The 22,201-nt window shown below is 37.2% G+C and overlaps 1 protein-coding gene across 1 annotated transcript in view; it reads right to left on the reverse strand.

Annotated features, from left to right (window-relative positions):
* Positions 1-22,201, reverse strand: part of LOC134542547 (solute carrier family 2, facilitated glucose transporter member 1-like) — a 72,794-nt gene that overhangs the window by 36,387 nt on the left and 14,206 nt on the right. Inside the window, exon 4 of the mRNA XM_063386908.1 lies at positions 17,103-17,236. Within this exon, the coding sequence (XP_063242978.1) occupies positions 17,103-17,236 (134 nt within the window). The remainder of the gene's footprint in view (positions 1-17,102; positions 17,237-22,201) is intronic.

Raw genomic sequence — 22,201 nt, forward strand, 5'->3', positions numbered from 1 at the left:
CTTTTACAACATAATATATGAGGAAATATGAAGGTGGGTAGTAAAACTACGTGGAACATGAGTTTTTTAGTCAAAATGAGAAAAAAAAAAATCTTTTTTCGTAAATAATTAATGAATGTTCATACATAAAAATACGAAGTACCTAAATAATACTTTTAGTGGCTATTCAACCATTATGGAGTACATACAGTCTAGTGAAGGTACGATACTCAAATATCGATCTCGATCTGAAGGACATTGTACATACTGTAGCAAATACTTTGATAAAAGCTATAATGCTCGTAGACATGAAAAGACCGATTGTTTTAAAAGTCCATTCCGTCAAATACTAAGTTGTGACAAGTGTGGTAGGCGTATGACACGAAGAGAGAATTTAAAAAGACACTATAAAACTTGTAAAGCCAAGCTCGTTCAGGAGATAAAGTACGAAGATGGAGACGATATGCTCGGGGACAGTATGTCTTACAATGAAATTGATCGACCTAGTCTTAAAAGCGATTGTGTTAAAATCTCTCCAGGTCTTGAGAAAGTATATAGCTTAAATGGTGTTGGAGATATAAGTAAGGTAGAAGATAATGAAAGTAACATCTCCAGAAAAAGTGTCAAGGCGTCCTAAAGTAGACTTCTACGGACTTTGGAATATTTTTTTGGAAAATTAGCAAGTAAGCTTGTTGCCAATGATGGTACTCCAATGTCAAAAAATTCGAAATACTGGGATATGCAAGATGAAGATGTCAGTGTGTTTGATAAAGATGTGGATAGCATCGATGATGATGATGATGATACAAATTATCATAATCATTATTACAACGATTTTCAGAATATGTTCAGCAAACATTCGAAGAAGATGGTGTCATCAAGCGAAATTGATTATATATCGTGGAAAGACCCGAACGTGTTAACGAACAGGTTGCGACTTTTACTTGTTTCGCAAAATGACGAAATTGTATCAGTTATCAAAGAAACGTGGGCTATTCTTGATGAACTTAGAATTTCAGGGTATATATAATAAGTTAGTAATGTGTATTGACTGACGGATTTTTATACTTTTGTATTTTTGATATAAATATAATTTTAAAAATTGTTATTAAAATGTGTCGTTATTCATGTCCTAATAAAGTTCATGTGTATGCTACTTTAAAGAATTGAGTTGAGTATGAATATATTTATATATGTATCTGTGTGTGTGTGTGTGTGTGTGTGTGGAAAGTTTCCATTTTACTGTATGTAGATGATGGAAAATTAGTGTCGAAGAAGGAAAGAGTATGTAGAATTAAGTATCGATGACGGAAAATGAGTGTTTAATTGAGTGTCATCGATGGAAAATGAGTGTCGAATTGAGTGTCGATGATGGAAATTGAGTGTCAAATTGAGTGTCGATGATGGAAATTGAGTGTCTATGATGGAAAATGAGTGTTGAATTGAGTGTAGTTGTTGGAAAATGAGTGTAGAATTGAGTGTCGATGATGGAAAATAAGTGTCGAATTGGGTGACGATGATGGAAATTGAGTGTCGATTATGGAAAATGAGTGATGAATTGAGTGTCGATTAAGGAAAATGAGTGTCGAATTGAGTGTCGATTATGGAAAATGAGTGTCGAATTGAGTGTCGACTATGGAAAATGCGTGTTGATGATGGAAAGTGGGTGTTGAATTGAGTGTCGATGATGAAAAGTGAGTGTTGAATTGAGTGTTGATGTTGGAAAATGAGTGCCGAATTGAGATTAGATTATGGAAAGTGGTTGGTTGCATTGAGTGTCGATGGTGGTTAATTTGCATTTGTGTGCATGTTAATGATGGAAAATGAGTGTTGACTCAAGTGCCTATGATGTAATATGAGTGTCAGTGATGATAAATAAGTGTAGAATTAACTTGCATCCAGCACTGTGTATGTGTAGCTAGGTTCTGAATGTTCAATGGATTCCTGGTTCTATATAAATGTAGACTTTGCTGACATGTTCACTGACAGGATTATTTTACTAGTCGACGGTATGCTGTTAAATATTCGAATGTAAATAAATAATAGGTTGTTAATTGACTTCTTTTAGTTTATGTGTGCTGCGTGGAGCCTAGTAGACTGATGGAAGTAAGTGGGGAGCTTAATGTTGAATGGTCATGTGTTGATGAATACGCTGGTGACCCACAGTATTTGCATAAATCAAATGCTAGTGGTCTGATAATATTTTGGGATATTTACGAAGATATTTATCGATGTGTGCTATGAAAGGTTAAAAATGACTAGTAAAATTATAGAGTAGGTCTCTTGTTTCGGAGACTTTTGTCGTAAGGCTTAACAAGGATCGACTTTGAAGGGATAGGATTTTGAAGATGTGTGGTACTGAGCATGTCTTGGCTGTAGCTATATCAGCACTGAAGCTCCCCTGAACTGTAGATGAGAGGTACAAAAAAATTGACTTTGGACCTAGCCTGGTATCGTATAAATTATTTTAGTCATGTGTTGTAGTCATTTGGAGTCAGTTGGATGTTATGTGTAGCTCTACATAATAAAATTTACATTTGAGTAGTTTAAATTTTGTTTGGATTCTGAAAGTTCCATTGATTACAGACTCTTGCTCCTCTATTAAGTCTAAATTAACCGTGTATGTAGGATGTGTGATTAGTTGATTGTATATATAATTTAAATTCTCATTCCTTGAAATTCCTAATTTTTTTAAGTAATAACAATGGATGATGTATTGACTTGCGTATTATACAAGCGGACACTGTTATTTAAGCGAGTCTTTGGCTGCATATAAGTCTGGTATATGAATATTGATGTGTATCCGAACTCAATTGTAGCAACGTTGAAATCGGTACAAATCCCAATGGTGGCGGGGTCAACGACTGCAGAGATCTTGACGGAGGGGCTCACGTCTTCACCGGGGTCCCTGACGACGGAGGCGATGATGACGAAGCAGATCCCTATGACAACGATGAGGGAAGCTCCAGAGATTCCGATAGTAACGAAGCTACCATCTCCAGAGATCCCGATGTATGGCTGTATCTACTGTCTCTTCACTACAAGAGACTTCAATGTGTTCATTATCGAACGCAGAGGAGACTCCGATACCTGCAAATACACCGCATTTCGTAAATAAAACATTTTGTGAGCAATTCCCAGCTTCTGCATCAGTCGTGTATACTTCAGATTCTTTGGCATCCAGTACAGATGATCTGTTAATGTCGACTGGGAAATCTCCAGCTCATGCAACATACGGGACTTCGTCGCCTACAACAGCAGTGCACATTGAAAGTAATATACTTTCCGAGCCGTCGGTGACTAACGGTCTAACGACGAGACATCTGTGTACGTACTGTAGCAAAAGTTTTAAATACCGACAACATGCAAGAAGACATGAAAATCATGTCTGTAGAAGAAACGTTAATCGTTGAAATTTCCGTGTGAGCCATGTGGTGTACATTTCACAAACAAAAGTAATTTGATTAGGTATTGTAAAAGCAAAGTTAATTTGCAAGTTGTACATCGGGGAAGCGATGGTAATTGTGATGAGTATCTCTATCAGTGCCGCTACTGTGGTAAACGTTTCGAACGAGTACGAAGTACACGCATCCATGAAAGGCATGGCTGCAGAAGAAATCTTGACCGTGTAAAATTTCTGTGTGAGAAGTGCGGTGTACAGGTTACACGAAAATTTTACTTGAAAAAACATTATAAATTTTGTAAAGACGGGTTTCTAGCATAATTTCTGGCCCTCTAAGGTGTTACACTCCTGATCTGATGTAACGTGATCTGTATGAATTATTTGTATTTTTTCACTCTTAATACGAACTATAATAATTTATTTTAATAATGTTGAATGTCGCATGGACTGAGAAATGTAAAAAATATATACAGTGTCAGATTTTAATGTGTATAAATGTAACATTTTAAATAAATTATAGAATTAAAGAATTTTTTATATATTTTTCCCTAACCTGCATCGTTTATCTTAATTCAATAAACTTCATGTGTCACGTAATTTAGGTTGGATTTGAAATGTCCGTTTTGACTTGTTTGTGTGTATTCTTTTTTTATCAATAATGCTGAAGACTGTTTTTTTTTGTTAAAATTATTTTTGACTGTGTATGTCATCTGCATTCTTAAGATTTTTATGGGAGATGTTTTGGTAATGTGCTGGTACAGGTAATACCGTAACATTAGAGCAAATCTGATAGGAACTTGATTTATTATGTTTGAGAAATAATTTATTACTCCCCGAAATAAAACTAATAGACTTGTGGGAAATTTATGGTCTTAAATCGTAACCTGTCATATATTGGTGTACACTACGGAGGTGATATTAAAAAATTAAAGAATGTTTATCAATTGACCACACTTCGGGGTATGCTGGTGCACTGGATGGTCTGTATCAGTAAGATTCTGGATACTTGGAAAGCTGTTCTTCGTCCAAGTAACTCACTCCGTTGCTGATTACTAACATGAATTTTTACAACATGGGAAAATGAATGTATACTGGCTAAGGTCTTGATTTAAAATATTTTGCTGCTTATAATTATCAGAGTATTGAGTATGGTATGTAGGAATCGACTCCTCTCGTATATGTGCTTTACATTTATTTTTGTAGGTAGCAAGATATACATTCGTAGGCTGATTTTCTGCTCTGGTTCAGTGATGTATACTTTGAAGTGGTTCCAGCAAGTACTTTACGTATGCTGGATTACGATTTCACTGGAGTTTTACGTGAAATGGGTTGGAAGGCTAGCGACGTGATGTATGCATGTCTTGAGCAAAAATATGACTGCCGCAGTATTCTGCTAGCTTGCAACTCCCGCGCGAGGGGTCAATGTTCATTTGCGGGTGACGGTAGGCGTGTCTCGATCGTGTAGTCTCTGTCTCTATCCTTGAGAATTTTTTTTTTTTTGAGGTTGACGTGCTTGAATTTATGTACTTTTGACTGGTCGCACGTGAATAAGTTTAAATTCGTATGCATTGTAAGATATTTTTCTACATGAGGTAAGAAAAATACATAGATGCTACATTGACTGAGATATGTATCGAACACATGGTTCTTACCCTATGAGTGACTAGCACTTGTTTGACCTATCTCCACTAACCCTCGTTTACTTTGTGATATAGATGGGACATGGTTGTTTTCAGACAGATGATGGTTAAAATGACTTGGACAAAGCGTCCTTTGTAGAAATTACTATGTGTGGTAATTATTTTAGACGAAGAGATAATTTAGTAAAACACGAAAAAATAGCGTGAAGTTTTTTTTTTTTATGTGTAAACAAATTATTGATAGGATGGTTTTGTATGTAGAACTGGTAGTAAACCACATCTCTTGAAGAACACTGCATGGTATATATAATGAAAGACTCTTGGGCTCAAGAAACTACACTATAGGTGGAAAGGATGATGCGGTTCCTATGATTAAATGAAAGGAACTTTGATGATTTTTTTTCTATATACTAAGATGATTTAATTGAGTTTGTGATGATGGGTTGAAGGATTAAATAATAAAACTGGACTGATAGGCTTTTACAGAAAATGAGAATGGAGCTCACAAGATCATAGATTGTGGTACATCTCTGACAACTGAAATGTGGAAACGATATCATAAAATGAGTGATATTGATGCAACTCATGATAATATTGATGACAGCTATGATGATGATTTACATCTGTGATAGTGACATGTACGCGGAGATTTTAAGACAAATAATATTATTAATATAGAAAAGATGGAAGCCTTAGCACGCCGATCGTGACGAGAAAAAAATATTGAAGGATGTTGATGGTATCGGGAAGACTGAAACTAATGAAGGTATCAACACTGTGAAAAGTGAGAATACATTCAAGCCTATATTTAGCAGATCCTCCATACTTTGTATAAATGGTGGACTCCTGAAAAGGAAGCATACAGACGATGAAGACACTTCGACATCAACGATATTGAGTTCTTGCAGTAATCTGGGTGAAGACGTTGTCTTCTACGGTGATTGCTACAGTGACTCTGAGGCTGTTTACAAGGCATAGACTGTGATGCAGAACCTAAAGCTGACAAGATCGAAGAATGTGGTGGTGCCCTGAGACCGAAGCGATGGAAACGTCGTGTTATAATAAATAAATCTGATCAAGCTTGTGATGATCGCTGGCTAGATGATGAAAGTAACCGTGAGGATGGTGTTAAAACGGAAGACACCAGAGATCATAATATTTATAATAAACATACAATGAAGATGGTGGCAGAAGAGATTGATTCCACATCATGGAAAGATCCAAAAATATTGGTTGTCCGGCTAAGAGTGATGGTGGCATCTGTTCGTAGAGGGAACTACTCGCATATCGTGGAAGTATCGACCATACTTAAAGAACTTCGGAACGCTGGCTACATACAATAATCATTTGATTAACTGTCATGTGTGTACTAATGAAAAATAAAATGAATTATTTATATTTTAAAAAAGTACGATTTATTTCTTGTATCCTGATTTCCAAATAAACCTGTGTTTCCTCTACTGTATGTGTGATCATTCCGTTTCCTGTGTGTACTGTGTGTACGTTCCGATTTCCTGTGTGTACATTCCGTTTTCCTGTGTGTACATTTCGTTTTCCTGTTTGTACATTTCGTTTCCCTGTTTGTACATTTCGTTTTCCTGTTTGTACATTTCGTTTTCCTGTTTGTACATTTCGTTTTACTGTGTGTACATTTCGTTTTCCTGCTTGTACATTTCGTTTTCCTGTTTGTACATTTCGTTTTCCTGTTTGTACATTTCGTTTTCCTGTGTGTACATTTCGTTTTCCTGTGTGTACATTTCGTTTTCCTGTTTGTACATTTCGTTTTCCTGTTTGTGCATTTCGTTTTCCTGTTTGTACATTTCGTTTTCCTGTTTGTACATTTCGTTTTCCTGTTTGTACATTTCGTTTTCCTGTTTTTACATTTCGTTTTCCTGTGTGTACGTTACGTTTCCTGTGTGTACTGTGTGTACGTTCCGTTTCCTGTGTGTACGTTCCGTCTCCTGTGTGTACTGTGTGTACGTTCCGTTTCCTGTGTTTACGTTCCGATTTCCTGTGTGTACTGTGTGTACGTTCCGTTTCCTGTGTGTACTGTGTGTACGTTCAGTTTCCTGTGTGTACTGTGTGTACATTGCGTGTTGGAGCCGAGTAGACTTGTATCCATGTAGCTTCATAGACATGTAGTTTCGTAGTCATGCGGTCTTTTAGTCATGCAGTCTCTCAGCCATGTATAACTCGGAACCAGCTAGATCCTTTTAGACTCGTAGCCTTGTAGCCTCGTAGTCTCTTAGACTCGTAGCATTGTAGCCCAATATCATTGGAGCTGTTGAAAGAAAAGGTAGTTGGAGCATTTGGAGCTGTTGGAGCCATTTGGAGGCTGTTGGAGCATTTGGAGGCTGTTGGAGCATTTAAAGCTGCTGGAGCATTTGGAGCTAAGAAGTAGTCGTTGCACGTCTATGCAAAGCTAAATGTTTATAAGTTTGCTGGCTTTCGCAAGTGATTCTGTAGTAGGATAGAAATTGTGTAATAAATATTATGTTTGTAAAAGACTTTGTGGTGTTTTATTTCTCTAACCGAACGCTTTTCTGGTATTTAAATTAAATTTATTTTAGCTTCGTCCAGAATCGTGCCAAGGACCCTAGACGACCTAATTAATCAGTATATTGTTTGCAAATTTATTTTATAAATTTTTAACTTTTTCCTGAATTTTTAGTTTAATTATTACGAAAATTCCAAGATGATGGTCTTGATGTCGGATAGGATGATGGTAGTAGAGGATTTAAAGTCTCTTAAGAATTTTGAACATGGTTTATTGAAATTATTATTATTTTTTTTCATAAAATTAAACATTATTGCATCATTCAGGGATCGAACCAAGGACTGGAGCGGATAAAATCGATATGTAAGTTAATGAGTGATTTTTTTGATGAATTTTGGATTTTTTTCCGCTTTTATAGCTACATTATTACATGATTTCAAGATGGCTGCCGAATTTCAAGATGGCGGGGGCACCTCGGTAATAAATGATTACTGCACTGTTGCGGGTTAGAATAAAATCATCCAGATGGAAATGTACTCTATAATACAAGTACACACACAAGATGGTGTACTCCGACAGGTGGTAGCTCCTGGTAGCATGTACTGAACATAAAATGACGGATCCGTGATGGACGACAAGGACAAAGTCAAATTTAAAGGACAAAGTCAAATTTCAAGGTCAAGGTCAAATTTCAAGGTCAAGGGCAAATTTCAAGGTCAAGTTCAAGGTCAAAGTTCAAGGTCAAGGACAAAGTTCAAGGTCAAGGACAAATGTGTGGTGACTAGATACTTATACTAACATGGTATCAGCACACACTAGCGGTCGAAAACAAGATGGTGGTCTCCAGCGGGTGATTTCAAGATGGCGGTCGTCACGAAAAGTGCAACGGTGGTTTTAAGGATTTTTTTATTATTTAATTAGGTTGATTAATTTTTTTAATGATTTTTGAAATTTTTCCCGATTTTCTAACATAAGAATTACGGATTTTCAAGATGGCGACCATAACGATAATTGCAACAGTTACGTCTTAATACAAGATGGTGGTTCTGTCTCGAACAGGTGGTGCTATTATTACTTTAAATTAAAAAAATTACAAGTCCAAATATGCATGTTATTTTTTTTATATACCTTATTTAATTTTCAGTCTGGTAAATGTCTCGATAGCCGAGCGGTTAAAGGCGTATGTTTTCCAACCTAGAGATCAGAGCTGTGATGGTTCGAATCACAGCGCTTCCAATATATTTTTCATAAAAAAATAAATTTAATATGTCGATAAGGATCATAATAGCTCTGGTAGGTAATGGAACATCGACCTTATGTGATGAGACAGAGCGACGCTGTCGCTCTCTAGGAACAAACGACGGAAACAAAGTTGTCGGTATCCAAGATGGCGACCTCCAGTGGAACAGAAAAAAAATCAAGAGCGACGATGGTGCTATCTAGGAACAAACAACTGAAACAAAGTCGACTGTATCCAAGATGGCGGCCTCCAGTGGAACAGAAAAAAAATCAAGAGCGACGCTGGCGCTATCTAGGAACAAACAGCTGAAACAGAGTCGTCGGTATCCAAGATGGCGGCCTCCAGTGGAACATAAAAAAAATCAAAAGCGACGCTGGCGCTATCTAGGAACAAACAGCTGAAACAGAGTCGTCGGTATCCAAGATGGCGGCCTCCAGTGGAACATAAAAAAATCAATATGGCGACAGAGATGAAAATTTCATCTTGCCGAAACTAGTACGAGAATACAATTCTACTGTGCATTCTAAACGAAACTCAAGCCGAAGGATGTAAAGGACAATCGCCTGCTTCAAACAGTGTTTTCCAACACGAAGAAGAAAGATCCACGAAACCGTAACGCTAACGTTGGTGACATTGTGCGAATCTCCAAGCAGAAAGGTATCTTCGAGAAAGGTTTCACTGCGAACTGGAGTCCCGAACTTTTCCGTGTGACACATGTTCGTGAATCAGAGCCTAGGACCTACTACCTCGAAGAATTGGACCACAAACCTATCCATGGCGGCTTCTATGCCAAAGAGATTCAGCCTACGTTGTATCCCGATACATACTTGGTGGAGAAGATTATAAAACGAAGAAATGGACTGTCCTACGTCAAGTGGTGGGGCTTTCCACCTCGCTTTAATTCGTGGGTGGCAGATGCAGACATCGATAAATCCACAAAACTTTAGTAATTTGTCTGTGTTTTATTTTGTACTTGTAGTAGTGTAGTATTTATGTAATAAAAGTTTTTTTAAAAGAACTTGCGGTGTTTTTATTTTTTCAAACCTGCCATTTTAGTGGTACCTTTTTAAAATATTAAAGTTGTTTTGTATCGGCCAGGGATCGAACCAAGGAAAGGAATCGATCGAATCAATCAGTATATAGATTACAAATTTATTTAATGAATTTTGAACTTTTTCTCGAATTAATAAGTCAATAAATATTAATTTCCAAGATGGTGGACATGATGGCTTATAGGATGATGGTAGTAGAGGATTTAAAGTCTCTTTACGAATGTTGAACATGATTTTTTTGAAATTATTATTTTTTACATAAAATTAAACATTATTGCATCGATCGGGTATCGAACCGAGGACATGAATCGATCGAATCAATATGTAAATTATTAAGTGATTTATTTAATGAATTTTGGAAGTTTTCCCGATTTTCTAGCTAAATAATTACATGATTCCAAGATGGCTGCCGTAACGAAACATTCAACATTAATAGTATCCAATATGATGGTCATAACATACAGTGTAACGTTTTCATCGTCCTCCACCATGATGGTGGGCATAACGAAACCTGCACAATTATATAATCCAAGATGGCGACCATAACAATATGTGCAACAGTGGTTTTTAAGTAATATTTTATTTAATTTTTATTATTTAATTTGATTAGTTAATTTTTTAATTATTTTTAAACTTTTTCCCGATTTTCTAACATAAAAATTGTGGATTTTCAAGATGGCGGACATGATGTCATACTAGGTGACGATATATATACTTTGAAATAAGTGGTGGGGGTCAGTCTGCATGAAGCCACCATTGAGGAAGGATCGGACGCCATTTTTATATTTTTTTGCACTCGTCGGGTTCGAACCAAGGACTCCGAGCTCCATGTCGTAAATGTTTGTTTTTTAAATATTTTTTATTAAAATTTATTAAGTGAATTTTTTTATAAATTTTAATTTTTTTCATTAAAATCGGATAATAAATAAAAAAGTTAAAGATGGCGACCATAACGATAATTTTAACTATGACATCATAATTAAAAATGGCGGATAACACAATGTCGGAATGTTAGAGAAAACGAAATGACATCATCCAAAATGGCAGATCCAAGATGGCGGCCATGATCTACTTGTCCCATTACAATGTGTCCCGTTACGTTGTGTCCCGTTGCGCTCATCCAAGATGGCCGCAGTGACGTCACAATCAAATATGGTGGACCGACAATCACAATCCACACTCCTACTCCTGATCTCGGAGCCCCTATTATATACTACTGTTGATGTCACATTTCAGTTCTCTTGTTCTTGTGAACCCCCCCCCCCCCCTCGCACAACTACGCAGAAGCGGTCTGTGCCTCCCGGTGGCACTTTCCAAGTTATATACTTCGACTTGGAATAAGTTATATTAACTGGAAACTATAATGTCACTTCTATTGTCAGAAGTGAATGATTGATGGTGAAAAAAAAAGATTCATTATTGGAAGAAATAAAAAAAATGCTAAGCGAACCAACCAGAATATTTAGAATAGTGTAAGAAACTAAATATTCAGAATTTAAGTAAAACAAAAAAAACCTGACAAAATTATAATTGGGCAAGAAAATTTATAACATAGGTATAATAAAAATACTGTAATATGAACTTTGCAATATAAGGAGTGAAACAAGTCAATTTCAAGAAAATATCCACATTGATATTCAGGCCACTAAGGCCATTTTAGTAAGACCGCAATAATAAATCAGAAGAGAAATGGAGCTCACTAGAAAGCAATTCATGCAAGTCTGGGAAGTAGAGAATTGAATTATGGGATTAGAAAGCACACGACATGGCCCAGAAAAATAATCGAAAGAGAGTTTTGTGCAAGAATCACATCAATACTAGACATCTTAAACATGCACGTATACCGTAAGTTTGGCCAAAGCGAAGAGGCAGCACATTATGCTATAGGAGAACTATAAGAAATATTCACCAAGTCATTGAAAGAGTGGATCGTGTCGATCAACAGTTAGAAGGATTGCCATCAACGATACGTGACCTTAAAGTAACTCAACCCAATCCAAGGCCTGAGAAGTTGGTAACGATGAGCCCTATTAATACAAATAACAAACAACAATTTGTTACAAATATTTAAGAATTATTATTATTATTATTATTATTACAAAAATGTTACAAATAAAATAACTAATCAGACCAAAGGAAGGGTACATTGCAATCAGTAACATCCCTTCCAAACAATGGTCTGAACAAATGTAACTCTTTGAAGGGCGGTCAAGTAAATATCCTGTGATATCCTGTAAAACCCTGTGAAGGGTATTGCCGAAGCCTCGTGTGTGTTGGTGTGTGAGCGTGTGTGAGCGTGTGTGAGCGTGTGTGAGCGTGTGTGAGCGTGTGTGAGCGTGCGAGGAAGCTGTCTTGTCCCTGAGTGGGGGGAGACACCCCAGATCCAGACCTGGGAGGTGTCTGCCCAGCCAGCGGTTGCCAGACAACGTGTTCCAACTCTAAGCTTTGACATCTTTGACCCAATCAAACTACCGAATGTGCCAGAAAATCATATAGCAGAGGATAGTTTAAGTGCAGCGTAGCTACAAGAACAAATGCAAAAGTTTGTGCACGCAAGATTATTCCTTGGAGCTGAAAGGAGGAAGAAGAAGAATATAAATTCTCGAAATTAAATAAGTTTTAAATCTGAGAATTAGTTCTACTGCACGAGATAAACATAAGTTATTTTTGGAATTATTTGATAAAATATATTAATCTTATTAACGGTCTATATCACAGAGTCGGGATGGTGCAAAATAAATGCAACTTCCTGGCAGATAAAAAGTCAGGTAAAATAATCGGACGGTACGACACCCTACAAGACTACAAGATACCTTTGGCAATGGTGTGAGCATATGCTACAAAATTCTAAGTCAGGGGAAACTAAGTGTGTAAATCCGACAACTAGCCGTTAAAATTTTTTCAATAGAAATTGAGTTTTGCAAAACGAGAGAAGTGTTATAGTTTAAACTGGATGTAATAATATTTCTTTATTACTGAATAGTAAGTCGCCATAGTTGCGTGAAAATTTTTTTAGAAGCTAAATAAGGTCCTATATTAAAAGTCTTATGTATTAGTATTATTACTTATTATAGGCGTACCCAGGAATTTTTTCGGGGGGTGTTCTTCCAGATTTTTAAGAAAAACTGCATAAACACCAAAAATTAATTATTTCTTCAGTAAATAAATAGAATAGTCTCAAATTTCATTTTTTAACCTGGGCTATTGTTGATATGTAATTTGTACGTAATTTTTCTTTCAATTAACTTAAGTAAGTTCACATTACAATATTAAAATACCTACAAAACCTCCCAAAAATATATGTATATAAAATATAAAAATAATTAGTTAACTTAACGAATTTACGTACGCACTTTACAAACTTATTCCTAATAAGTTGACGGAATGACAATAGAATAATTGCTGTATAATTTGATTGTAAGGGTGTTAGCAAATAAGGCCGGAATTACAATAGCCAGTCCATCCGTCATCCGTCTGTCAATTACGTGACCTGCACCCAATAAGATATACCGAAAAATGTCATCCACTCGTACGTCTAAAGCTTGGTAACTTTATACTTTTGACGCGTGAACGGATGAAACTATAACCTCCTAATGTCTTCTAGGTGTTTGCATATAAAATATTATATTAAAATGTATTAAAGTTTGTTTAATTGTTTAGGTGATTCCAAAATCATTTCTTAGCTTACGTTTAGTCACATTTCGAAAGCTCTTTTTAGAAAAAAAAATGGTCTAAGTCACGGAAGTACTATTATAATTACGTATGGTAACTCTGGAAATGTGAAAATACATACTGAAAAAAACCTCTGAGTTTAATGAGTTTCAAGTACTCAATTAACATAATTGTTTAAGTAATATAATTACATATGATAATTTTTTCACCCAAAATGTTAAGTTTTCTCAACAGTTGTCAGCATTGACATGGAGAATTTTATGACGGACGAGCGGAGTGTTGTAAATCGCCAGCTGACCTCCGTAGCGTAGTCGGATGCACACCGGCTTATGGGAGAGGTTCTGGGTTCGAGTCCCGGGTAAGGCATGGGAGTAAAATTGAGACTTATTAAAAATATACACTTGTGATAAAAGATGATGAAAAAGAATATTGACATGGATATTTCTGGCTAAACGGATACTGCTCAAGGCCAAAATCCAAGCAGTGAAGTGAAGTGAAGTAAAGTGAAGTGAAGTTGTATATCGCTTGGCAGCTGACGGACGAACAGATGACGGACGGATGCGACGGGCTGTTGTAATTCAGGCTTTACAATTCAAGTGTAGCAAAACAGAATTAAATCTTTATATATAAAAATCTCGTGTCACGATGTTTGTCCGGGCTAATTTCCTAAACTACTGCATTGATTTTAATGAAATTTCGCTCTAATATTTGTAACTTTGGTCAACTTTATATATATAGGCTACATTTTATTCCTATTAATGACAGCGTTTTCCGAAAATCAGCTCCCAAGGGTGGTTAAGCACTGGCAACAGTGGGTACTCCATCTCCATGACAACGGGATTTTGCATTGTTCATGCCTTCTGCGTCTCCATGGCAACGGGCATCGCGCGGCAGTGGCGTAACCACAAGGAGGGGCATGTAGAATGAGCGGCGCAAGAGTGATCTGCCTGTAGACTGCCGTAGCGAAGTACGGGTACATCAGTTGTACGTTGCGTGCTCGAGAATCGGGAAACCATCGGTGCTACTCATTTTCTCTCCGGTACATTACAAAGCATTGTAATAAATTTTTGTCGAAATTAATTGCATTTTATTTCATTTATTATTACTGCAAATGGGATATTTAGTCTCATTTTCCCCCCATTAGTATAGCCGTGCGAAGATGGGTTGGGCAGCTAGTATATTATAGATATAAAATTATATTGTTCTATTACAATATTCGCTAAAAACACCTACACATTGAGTTGAGGCCATTAAGCTACTGATTCAAACACGACTTCACACCATGTTGCACTCAACGAGGTCCCTTTCATCTGAGGCGAGAAATTTACATTTCAGCTTTTCAATGTTTGTAACAGTCGTTTAAAATTACGCACATTGCAGTAATCGAACTTTTTTCTTCGTGTTATACGTACAGATGTACAGTATTTAAATGAAATTACCTGACTTGACAAAACGACCAAAAAACGTCCCATTCCCCCCCCCCCTTGGCACAGAAGTTTTAATAGTTTTATAGAGTTTTTGAATGAAATTAGGTCGCAATAACTACTGTTACTCAATGCCCCATTTTACTAAGCAAATCTAAAACATAATCAAAGCACTGCAATTAAAATTTGTTTACGTTTACTTACCAATTGGGCTGCTTGGTGACGTTATTTCTCTCGTTGCTCTGTGTTTAGAAATTGAGCTCGAATGACATGAGTGTTCATAATTTTCTTGCCTTATTTCGGGGCGGGGGGGGGGGGGTTGAACCCCCAAAACAGCCCCCATGGGTACGCCTATATTACTTATATATCAGCGAGATCTGTTGACTATCAAACTAAACTTCCCTCCTTTAAAAAAGCTAATGTTAAGAAGATTTAAGAGTTGCAGTTCCTTGCGTCTTAAAGGGAATGAAAGATTGGACATTTAGTTCATAGATAATTTAATAAATACAGCACACCCACACCTTTATGTAATGATTATTCAATACAGGAATTTGTATAACATTTTATTAGTAACTAGCTGGCCCGTCAGACTTCGTTCTGTCAAAAGTTATTGGCCTGTCGCAGTCCAATAGAAAAATAATTAAAGAAAAACGTATTTCAGAGTGATCACTTTAGTAACTAATTTAATGTCTCAATAATAAACATCTATTACTCACAAAAATAAGTTTTATGGTTCGTACACTGCAAGACTTTAGTAATAATGTGATGATATTTTCATTGTAACGATTTATGGTACACGATATTTTTTGTTTGATTACCTGGAGCGTAAACCAATAAAGCTGAAGGTTTTCCAATGCGGGAGCAGGCAACATACAACTGTCCATGAGAGAAGCATGGGTTTTCAATATTAGCACCGCAAACATTCAACGACTGACCCTGGGATTTATTCATGGTCATAGCGAAAGCAAGCCCCACTGGAAATTGCAGTCGTTTGAATTAAAATGGAACGTCAGTTGGTACCATTGGGATGCGAAGTATCAACACATCTTCGCCCTTATTTTCGTTTTAGAATGGTTTCTTCGATCACACTGTTCAGTAATATTTTGACTGCTAGCCGTATACCGTTACAAAGACGCGGTTTGTTGATATTTCGCAACATTATGACCACTACTTTTAAGATTTTGAGGTGACAATCCTGACAAATCTAGTGAGTTCAAAAATTCTGGTGGATAGTTGACGTCATCATCTTGGTTAGTTGCCCAATCAATTGATTTGTATGTCTTTAATTCACCGGCAATTTCATTTTGAATTTTGAAATTGATTCAATTTACATCCGTGTTTTTGGCAGCAAATCAGCTCATGCGCTCAAAAAAAAATGATCTCTGTAATTTTGAGCGAAGTTTGGGAACACCTTTTGAATGAGCTCGGTTTTTGATTCAGTAAACTGTCATAAATCGACAGGAAATGTAATACAACCAGTAAAAACGTCTACAGGGGTTTGGCCATTACCGATCCTTTTGCGATTAGGCACGCACATTCTTGCTTAAATTTAGTATCTTAACCTTTTTTTTTACACAAAATGGAGGACTTTAAACATGCGCTGAGTTCATCCGCTGGATTCACTGGTAATGTTTGACGAAATCTCCTGATAACAAAATCATCGCGCCACCAAATCGGTTTTAATTGTTTCGCAGATCGCAGGTAAGACTCTACTGATGGGTTTTCGGAAACGCTGTGAGGAAACCAATTTGTTCTTTGAAACAGATTTGAGAGAGAGAGAGAAAGAGAAAGAATAAGGGAGCAAGTGAGAAAGACAGGGAATACACTTGTGCCTCATCTGGTTCTAGGAGTGCAAGAAAAGTTAATGGTATTAGATTTTATAGTCTACATAATTGCATTTTGTACCTTTTGTTGCTGTTGCTGACTGGATCAGCAAGTCACAAGCATGTTCCTAAGTACAAGTCATTGCATCGAGGGGTTCGAAAACGATCGCACACTGTTAGCTTGGGCCACAATTTTTCAGTATTTCTTTTCATCTCAAAAAATTTATTGAAGGGAATATGATTACTCATTTTAATTAATAGCATAAAACTATTTTCAAAATTTGAAACATGTCACACTTTATTAATAAAATTAAAAATCAATACAAGGTGATTAAACTAATTTTTAAAAACTATGAAGGATAGGTTACTTACCGCTCCTCTGATGCTAACGGGAGAGATCTCGTTGAGGTACATGGGACACAAGCCTGCGTTCAAGCCACAGTATATGCCGATCACGAGTCGTCCAATAAGCAGCATCTCAAACACTTTCACTGGCTTCGCGAAACCTGGCACACAACACATATAGCACATAAGGTAAAACCAGCTGGAAATTCTGCACACAAAAGAACCTTAGAAACTAAAAACCTGCGGGGAAAAGGCGCCGGAGAGAGCCGCTCTCCCTTCCACATCATAAACGCCCGTGTGTACAACCAGCCAAGCTAGCCGACCCCAAGAAAACATTGAAAACTTGAAAGGAAAATGCTCAGAGCAAGTACTGGAGCGTGCAATTCACCTATTTTCTTGTCACCTCTATTGTTCAACTTGTTTGCAACAAGCTAGAAAGTTGCTTACTCAACAGGTGGCAGAACCACATTTAACTCAGGTAAAGGGCGATGCTAAGAGCAAGCACCCGAGAAGCAACTGGGAACTGAAATTTCACCTTTACAACTGCCTTGCCTGCAACCACGAGTGTCGAGATAGTTTATAAGGAGTGAGTTTCTACACCGCGGCGGCCGGCGTGTGCTCTCAGTGGGGCAGATCCGCCGGAGCAAGGCGCGGCTCCATGTGACGAAGGCAACGGGCATCGCGGCCCAGAGGCGTCAGAGGCCAGGGCATTGGTACCATCCAGAATCCATACTGACATGCCGCTCAGGGCTCAGCCAGTGGCCATCTGGAGCACACTCTGCAAACCACCACCGGATGTACCCATCGATGCTTGCAGACAGCCCGTGATCCGACCGAGGCCCTATCCAAGCCGCTACTGACTGTACAGGCTGGTACCGGAGTCACCCACGCATCCGCCTGTTTCGGATTGGGCAGTCCTGGGGAGTGCTCGACAACCTGGATCAGGATTACAGTGCGACTCCAGAGCCACGTGGCCTACAACACCCAGAGCACCTGGATTGGCCACCCCGCTCTGCTGCCTAGATGTGTATCTTACTTGTTATTCGGTATTATTTAAAAGTAATACAATTAGTATATTTTGTATGCATTAACGTGATATTTGTATTTAATATTTGTGCGTACTTTAGCGTGAGCTCTGCTGACGTTGTTTGTGAATTGTATAATCTTGGTTCCCATGACCTTGAATCCGCGTGATGTTGCGCGCTTTGGAATACTCTAAGAGTCTTATAAAAATCAGCAATATTGATTATCATTGCCATTCAAAATTGTGTCTCTTGCTAGCTCGCCTGATGCTGTCATCTTTGTCATCTCATTTAATTGTACATTATATTGATACCTTATAATTTTTTTTTCCTTTTTGTGACGCTTCCTAAAAACATGATATTTATGTTATATTGCCTACTTGAGGGCCGTATCCCATGTCATAAATTATGAGAAATTATATACAAACATATATATATAAAATCAGGTTTGGCCTGTTGATGATCATTGACTCCTGCATTTGTTATGTTTGTTACCTACCCACAAAGTCAAGTGTACTCATAAACATTGGTACTTGCATTATCAATTGATCAAAGTTATACATACCACTATACCTGCCCCACCTCAATGTTCTAGTACGGAGCTACCCTGTGTTGGATTTTCTGTGCTATTTGAGCACAGGTTTGTAGTCCCTTGAGTTCGCCTTGGCTTCTAAATGGCTGCAATGTTTTATATAATAGTAGGTGTCGCATTTAGGGACTGAGTGTGCAGTGTGAGCAGATATACCACCATGTTAGAATACCCCGAACTTAGACAGATTTAAAGGACACAGAAGCGCGAGTCAAAATGAGAAGGTGACCAGTTGTATAACGAATATTTACTAACATTATCAACAATAAGAAGTATGTTTACCACACGTGGCTAGTACGGGACTATAAGGTCAGCAGAAAATGATTAATGGTGTCGGGGAGGAAGGTAAAGACGTGGAGGTGACATAGATGACCAGGAAAGAGCTGTAGCACATGGGCAGCGAATCAGCGATGAGGAATATTCGAAATTGACTCACGGGAATAGTACGCGTTGTTTTGATAAACAAACATCAATTTGGTCAGTCAGGACTTCTTAAAGCCGCAATAACTAGCCAGGGAGTCAGTCAGCCAGTGCGAAGCCACTGCACACCTCGCCAGGAGGACAGTCGCGCTGGTTCAACGCTAATCACAATGTATTTGGAGACAAAATCGAAAACAGGGACTTATCTCCAATAAAAAAAGTCGTAACTATGAAAACTCAAAGCAATTTTAAATCTACGACTTTATAACCTAATTAACAATTACATTTTGGTAAAAAATTCAATACATAAAAATATATTTAAAACCCATAAGATAATTGGCTAAAGAAGAACATAAAATAAAATCACGTGCGAAAAATTAAAATGTTGATTTGGTAGGACTTTAACAGCACAGGGAAAAGCACTATCAATCGAAGCAAAGGAGGGTATAAATACATTCACGGAAATGCCCAACAACACCACACGTTTATTTAAAGTCTTATCCCCAATAGGGTCAGATATGGTATAATCCCATATGCATTTATATGGTTAAAGGTTGTTGAAATTTTTTTTTTGGATAGTTATGTGAAACAACTTGATTTTAAAAATATTTGTTGCACTAAAAACTGATCATTGAATTTGAACCTCAGTAATTCTTGTGTTAAAGTATTAATTTCATAGTGATCATTTTAATATCCACACAGGGCCTTAGGAATATCATAAATACCTTAAAGATATATCTACGATCCTGGAAGAATCATTTTTATTCCCTTTCCCCATCACTCCTCATATTCGTTTCATTATCACCTTTATCATTTACACTTTCCCTCTCATACCCATATTAAAGTTCCATGAACGATTTAGGAAGCCGACGGCCGTAAAAATCGTGTTTGGCACCATGTAATATGTTATAGGCCCGACCTACGACTATAAATTAGTGGAAAATACATGTTTTTAAACGAAAAAAAAAAAAGGATTTCCGGCACTTTAAAAATAACGATTAGAGGAATAAAGAAGTTAACGAATCAGAATAATGAAGGAGTAAAACAATTTGTAAAATAAAAAGTTTGCAGAGGGGAGACGTCAATGGGTTAAGAACTGGAAAATTAAATTTTGGGTGGAATTGGTTAGGTTAAATTCAGAAATTTTTTGTTTATATATCCTGAGCAGTTGCTAAATTAGACATTTAAAATAAAATATAATATTAAATAGTTAGTTACATAATAATAACGTAGAATAAAATAATATTTTTTAAAATAAATGTTTCAAATATAGGACAGAATAAAAAAATAGAATTTATTAAAATTATTAAAATATGTTTTAACGGTTCATTTGGGAATCAACAAAAATAGATTACTTTTTATGAGGAGAGTAAGTACGGTGAATTTATTAGAGCCCAGGAGAAAAAAAAAGTTGGAATATCTAAAGTGTGTCTAAGAGAAACTTAACTTGAGGATATTGTGTAGTATTAGTTGCATCTTAGTTTATGTCCCTTAAGGTAGTCGTGAAACCAAGTTAGAGAAAGGCAGATAGACGAGTTGTCGCCCAGGAAGAGGTGGACAACAGTAGAGTTAGAAGTTCCGTTGCTAAGGAAGGGGCAACACATGAAGGTAGTAGTTGTAGAAGATCAAGGTGGGCGAAGTGTTGTCAGGGCCGGTGCAAAGTAAATTGGCGCCCTAGGCGAAAAGCCTTAATGCACCCCCCTTACCACCGACATCCAAAAAAAAATTTCCTTGCCTCAAAATACATCACGTAAGTCTAAGATTTTGTCAACAATCAAATGTAAGTAGACTTGTTTTTTTTTTTAACTTTTTTACTTATTACAAATCATAAACAGGTCACCGTGGACTTTAAATAATTACTTATATCAATATAAACATTCCAAACTGTTACAAAAATCCATTTTCATAGAGTTTCAATAATCGTTAAACATATTATATCAGATGTTATGTGTCGTGCTGCGCCGCCCCCAGCTACTTGGTGCCCTAGGCGGTTGCCTAGTTCGCCTATATGGACGCGCCGGCCCTGAATGTTGTTAAATTAAGTTCAGGAGCTTATGAAAACCAAAACTACATAAAGCTGAATATTATAATTTGGTTTGATCAGTATTGTATTAGAATAAGTGTATGTGTGCATAACCTGAAAATCCCTGTCCTATTTCCGATGTTTTATATTATGCGAGACATTTAACTGTAAAACCAAAGACTCACGAGTGTGCAAAATATGATTAGACACGTCAGCAGATCAAGGCACGCCCTGGACAGAATGCATCAACTAAGTAGAAAAGGTGAAACACTACATCAGATTTGGTACTTTATCTCCACCAATAGAATTACGCCAGTATCTTCGCTGAAGATCAAATATAGTGCAATTAAAATGCAAAATTTGCAACACGGGGCATGAAGCTGTGATTTAAGCTCTCAAGACAATTTCTTGGAAATAAAAAGTATTTGATTCTAACATTCGTCATTCAAATCTATAATGAGGTTTATAAAAAATCATCACAATTAAAATATAACAAGGATGTAAACACATATGTCTGGTAAACGAATGTAGTTAATGGGGGCATGTGTTCATCATGCCAATGGGGATGGGACTCGAACCAGCATCAGGTGCTTTTAATGTAATGACTTTTTGGTTCATTTGTCCTATGAATACAGATGAATAACAACAGATCTGAATTTTTTTTTACTCTTCTTTTAACATAATATAATAGTAATACCTATAGTGAGTATACCAGTTTTACTATACTTTTATTCCAGGAATACAATTTTTTTTAAAAAGTAGTATAATTGCGCATCCGTCGGCTCGGGGGCCAGAGCTGGCACTAGACCAGGAGGGCTGGTTGTGTGGGCCCTGAGCGACTACCACACATCCACCTTCCAAGACACTACATGACCAGGAGGGCTGGTTGTGTGGGCCCTGAGCGACTACCACACATCCACCTTCCAAGACACTACATGACCAGGAGGGCTGGTTGTGTGGGCCCTGAGCGACTACCACACATCCCCCTTCCAAGACACTACATGACCAGGAGGGCTGGTTGTGTGGGCCCTGAGCGACTACCACACATCCACCTTCCAAGACACTACATGAC

Source organism: Bacillus rossius, assembly GCF_032445375.1.
Source record: "Bacillus rossius redtenbacheri isolate Brsri chromosome 9 unlocalized genomic scaffold, Brsri_v3 Brsri_v3_scf9_1, whole genome shotgun sequence".
In the NCBI taxonomy this organism is placed as follows: domain Eukaryota; kingdom Metazoa; phylum Arthropoda; class Insecta; order Phasmatodea; family Bacillidae; genus Bacillus; species Bacillus rossius.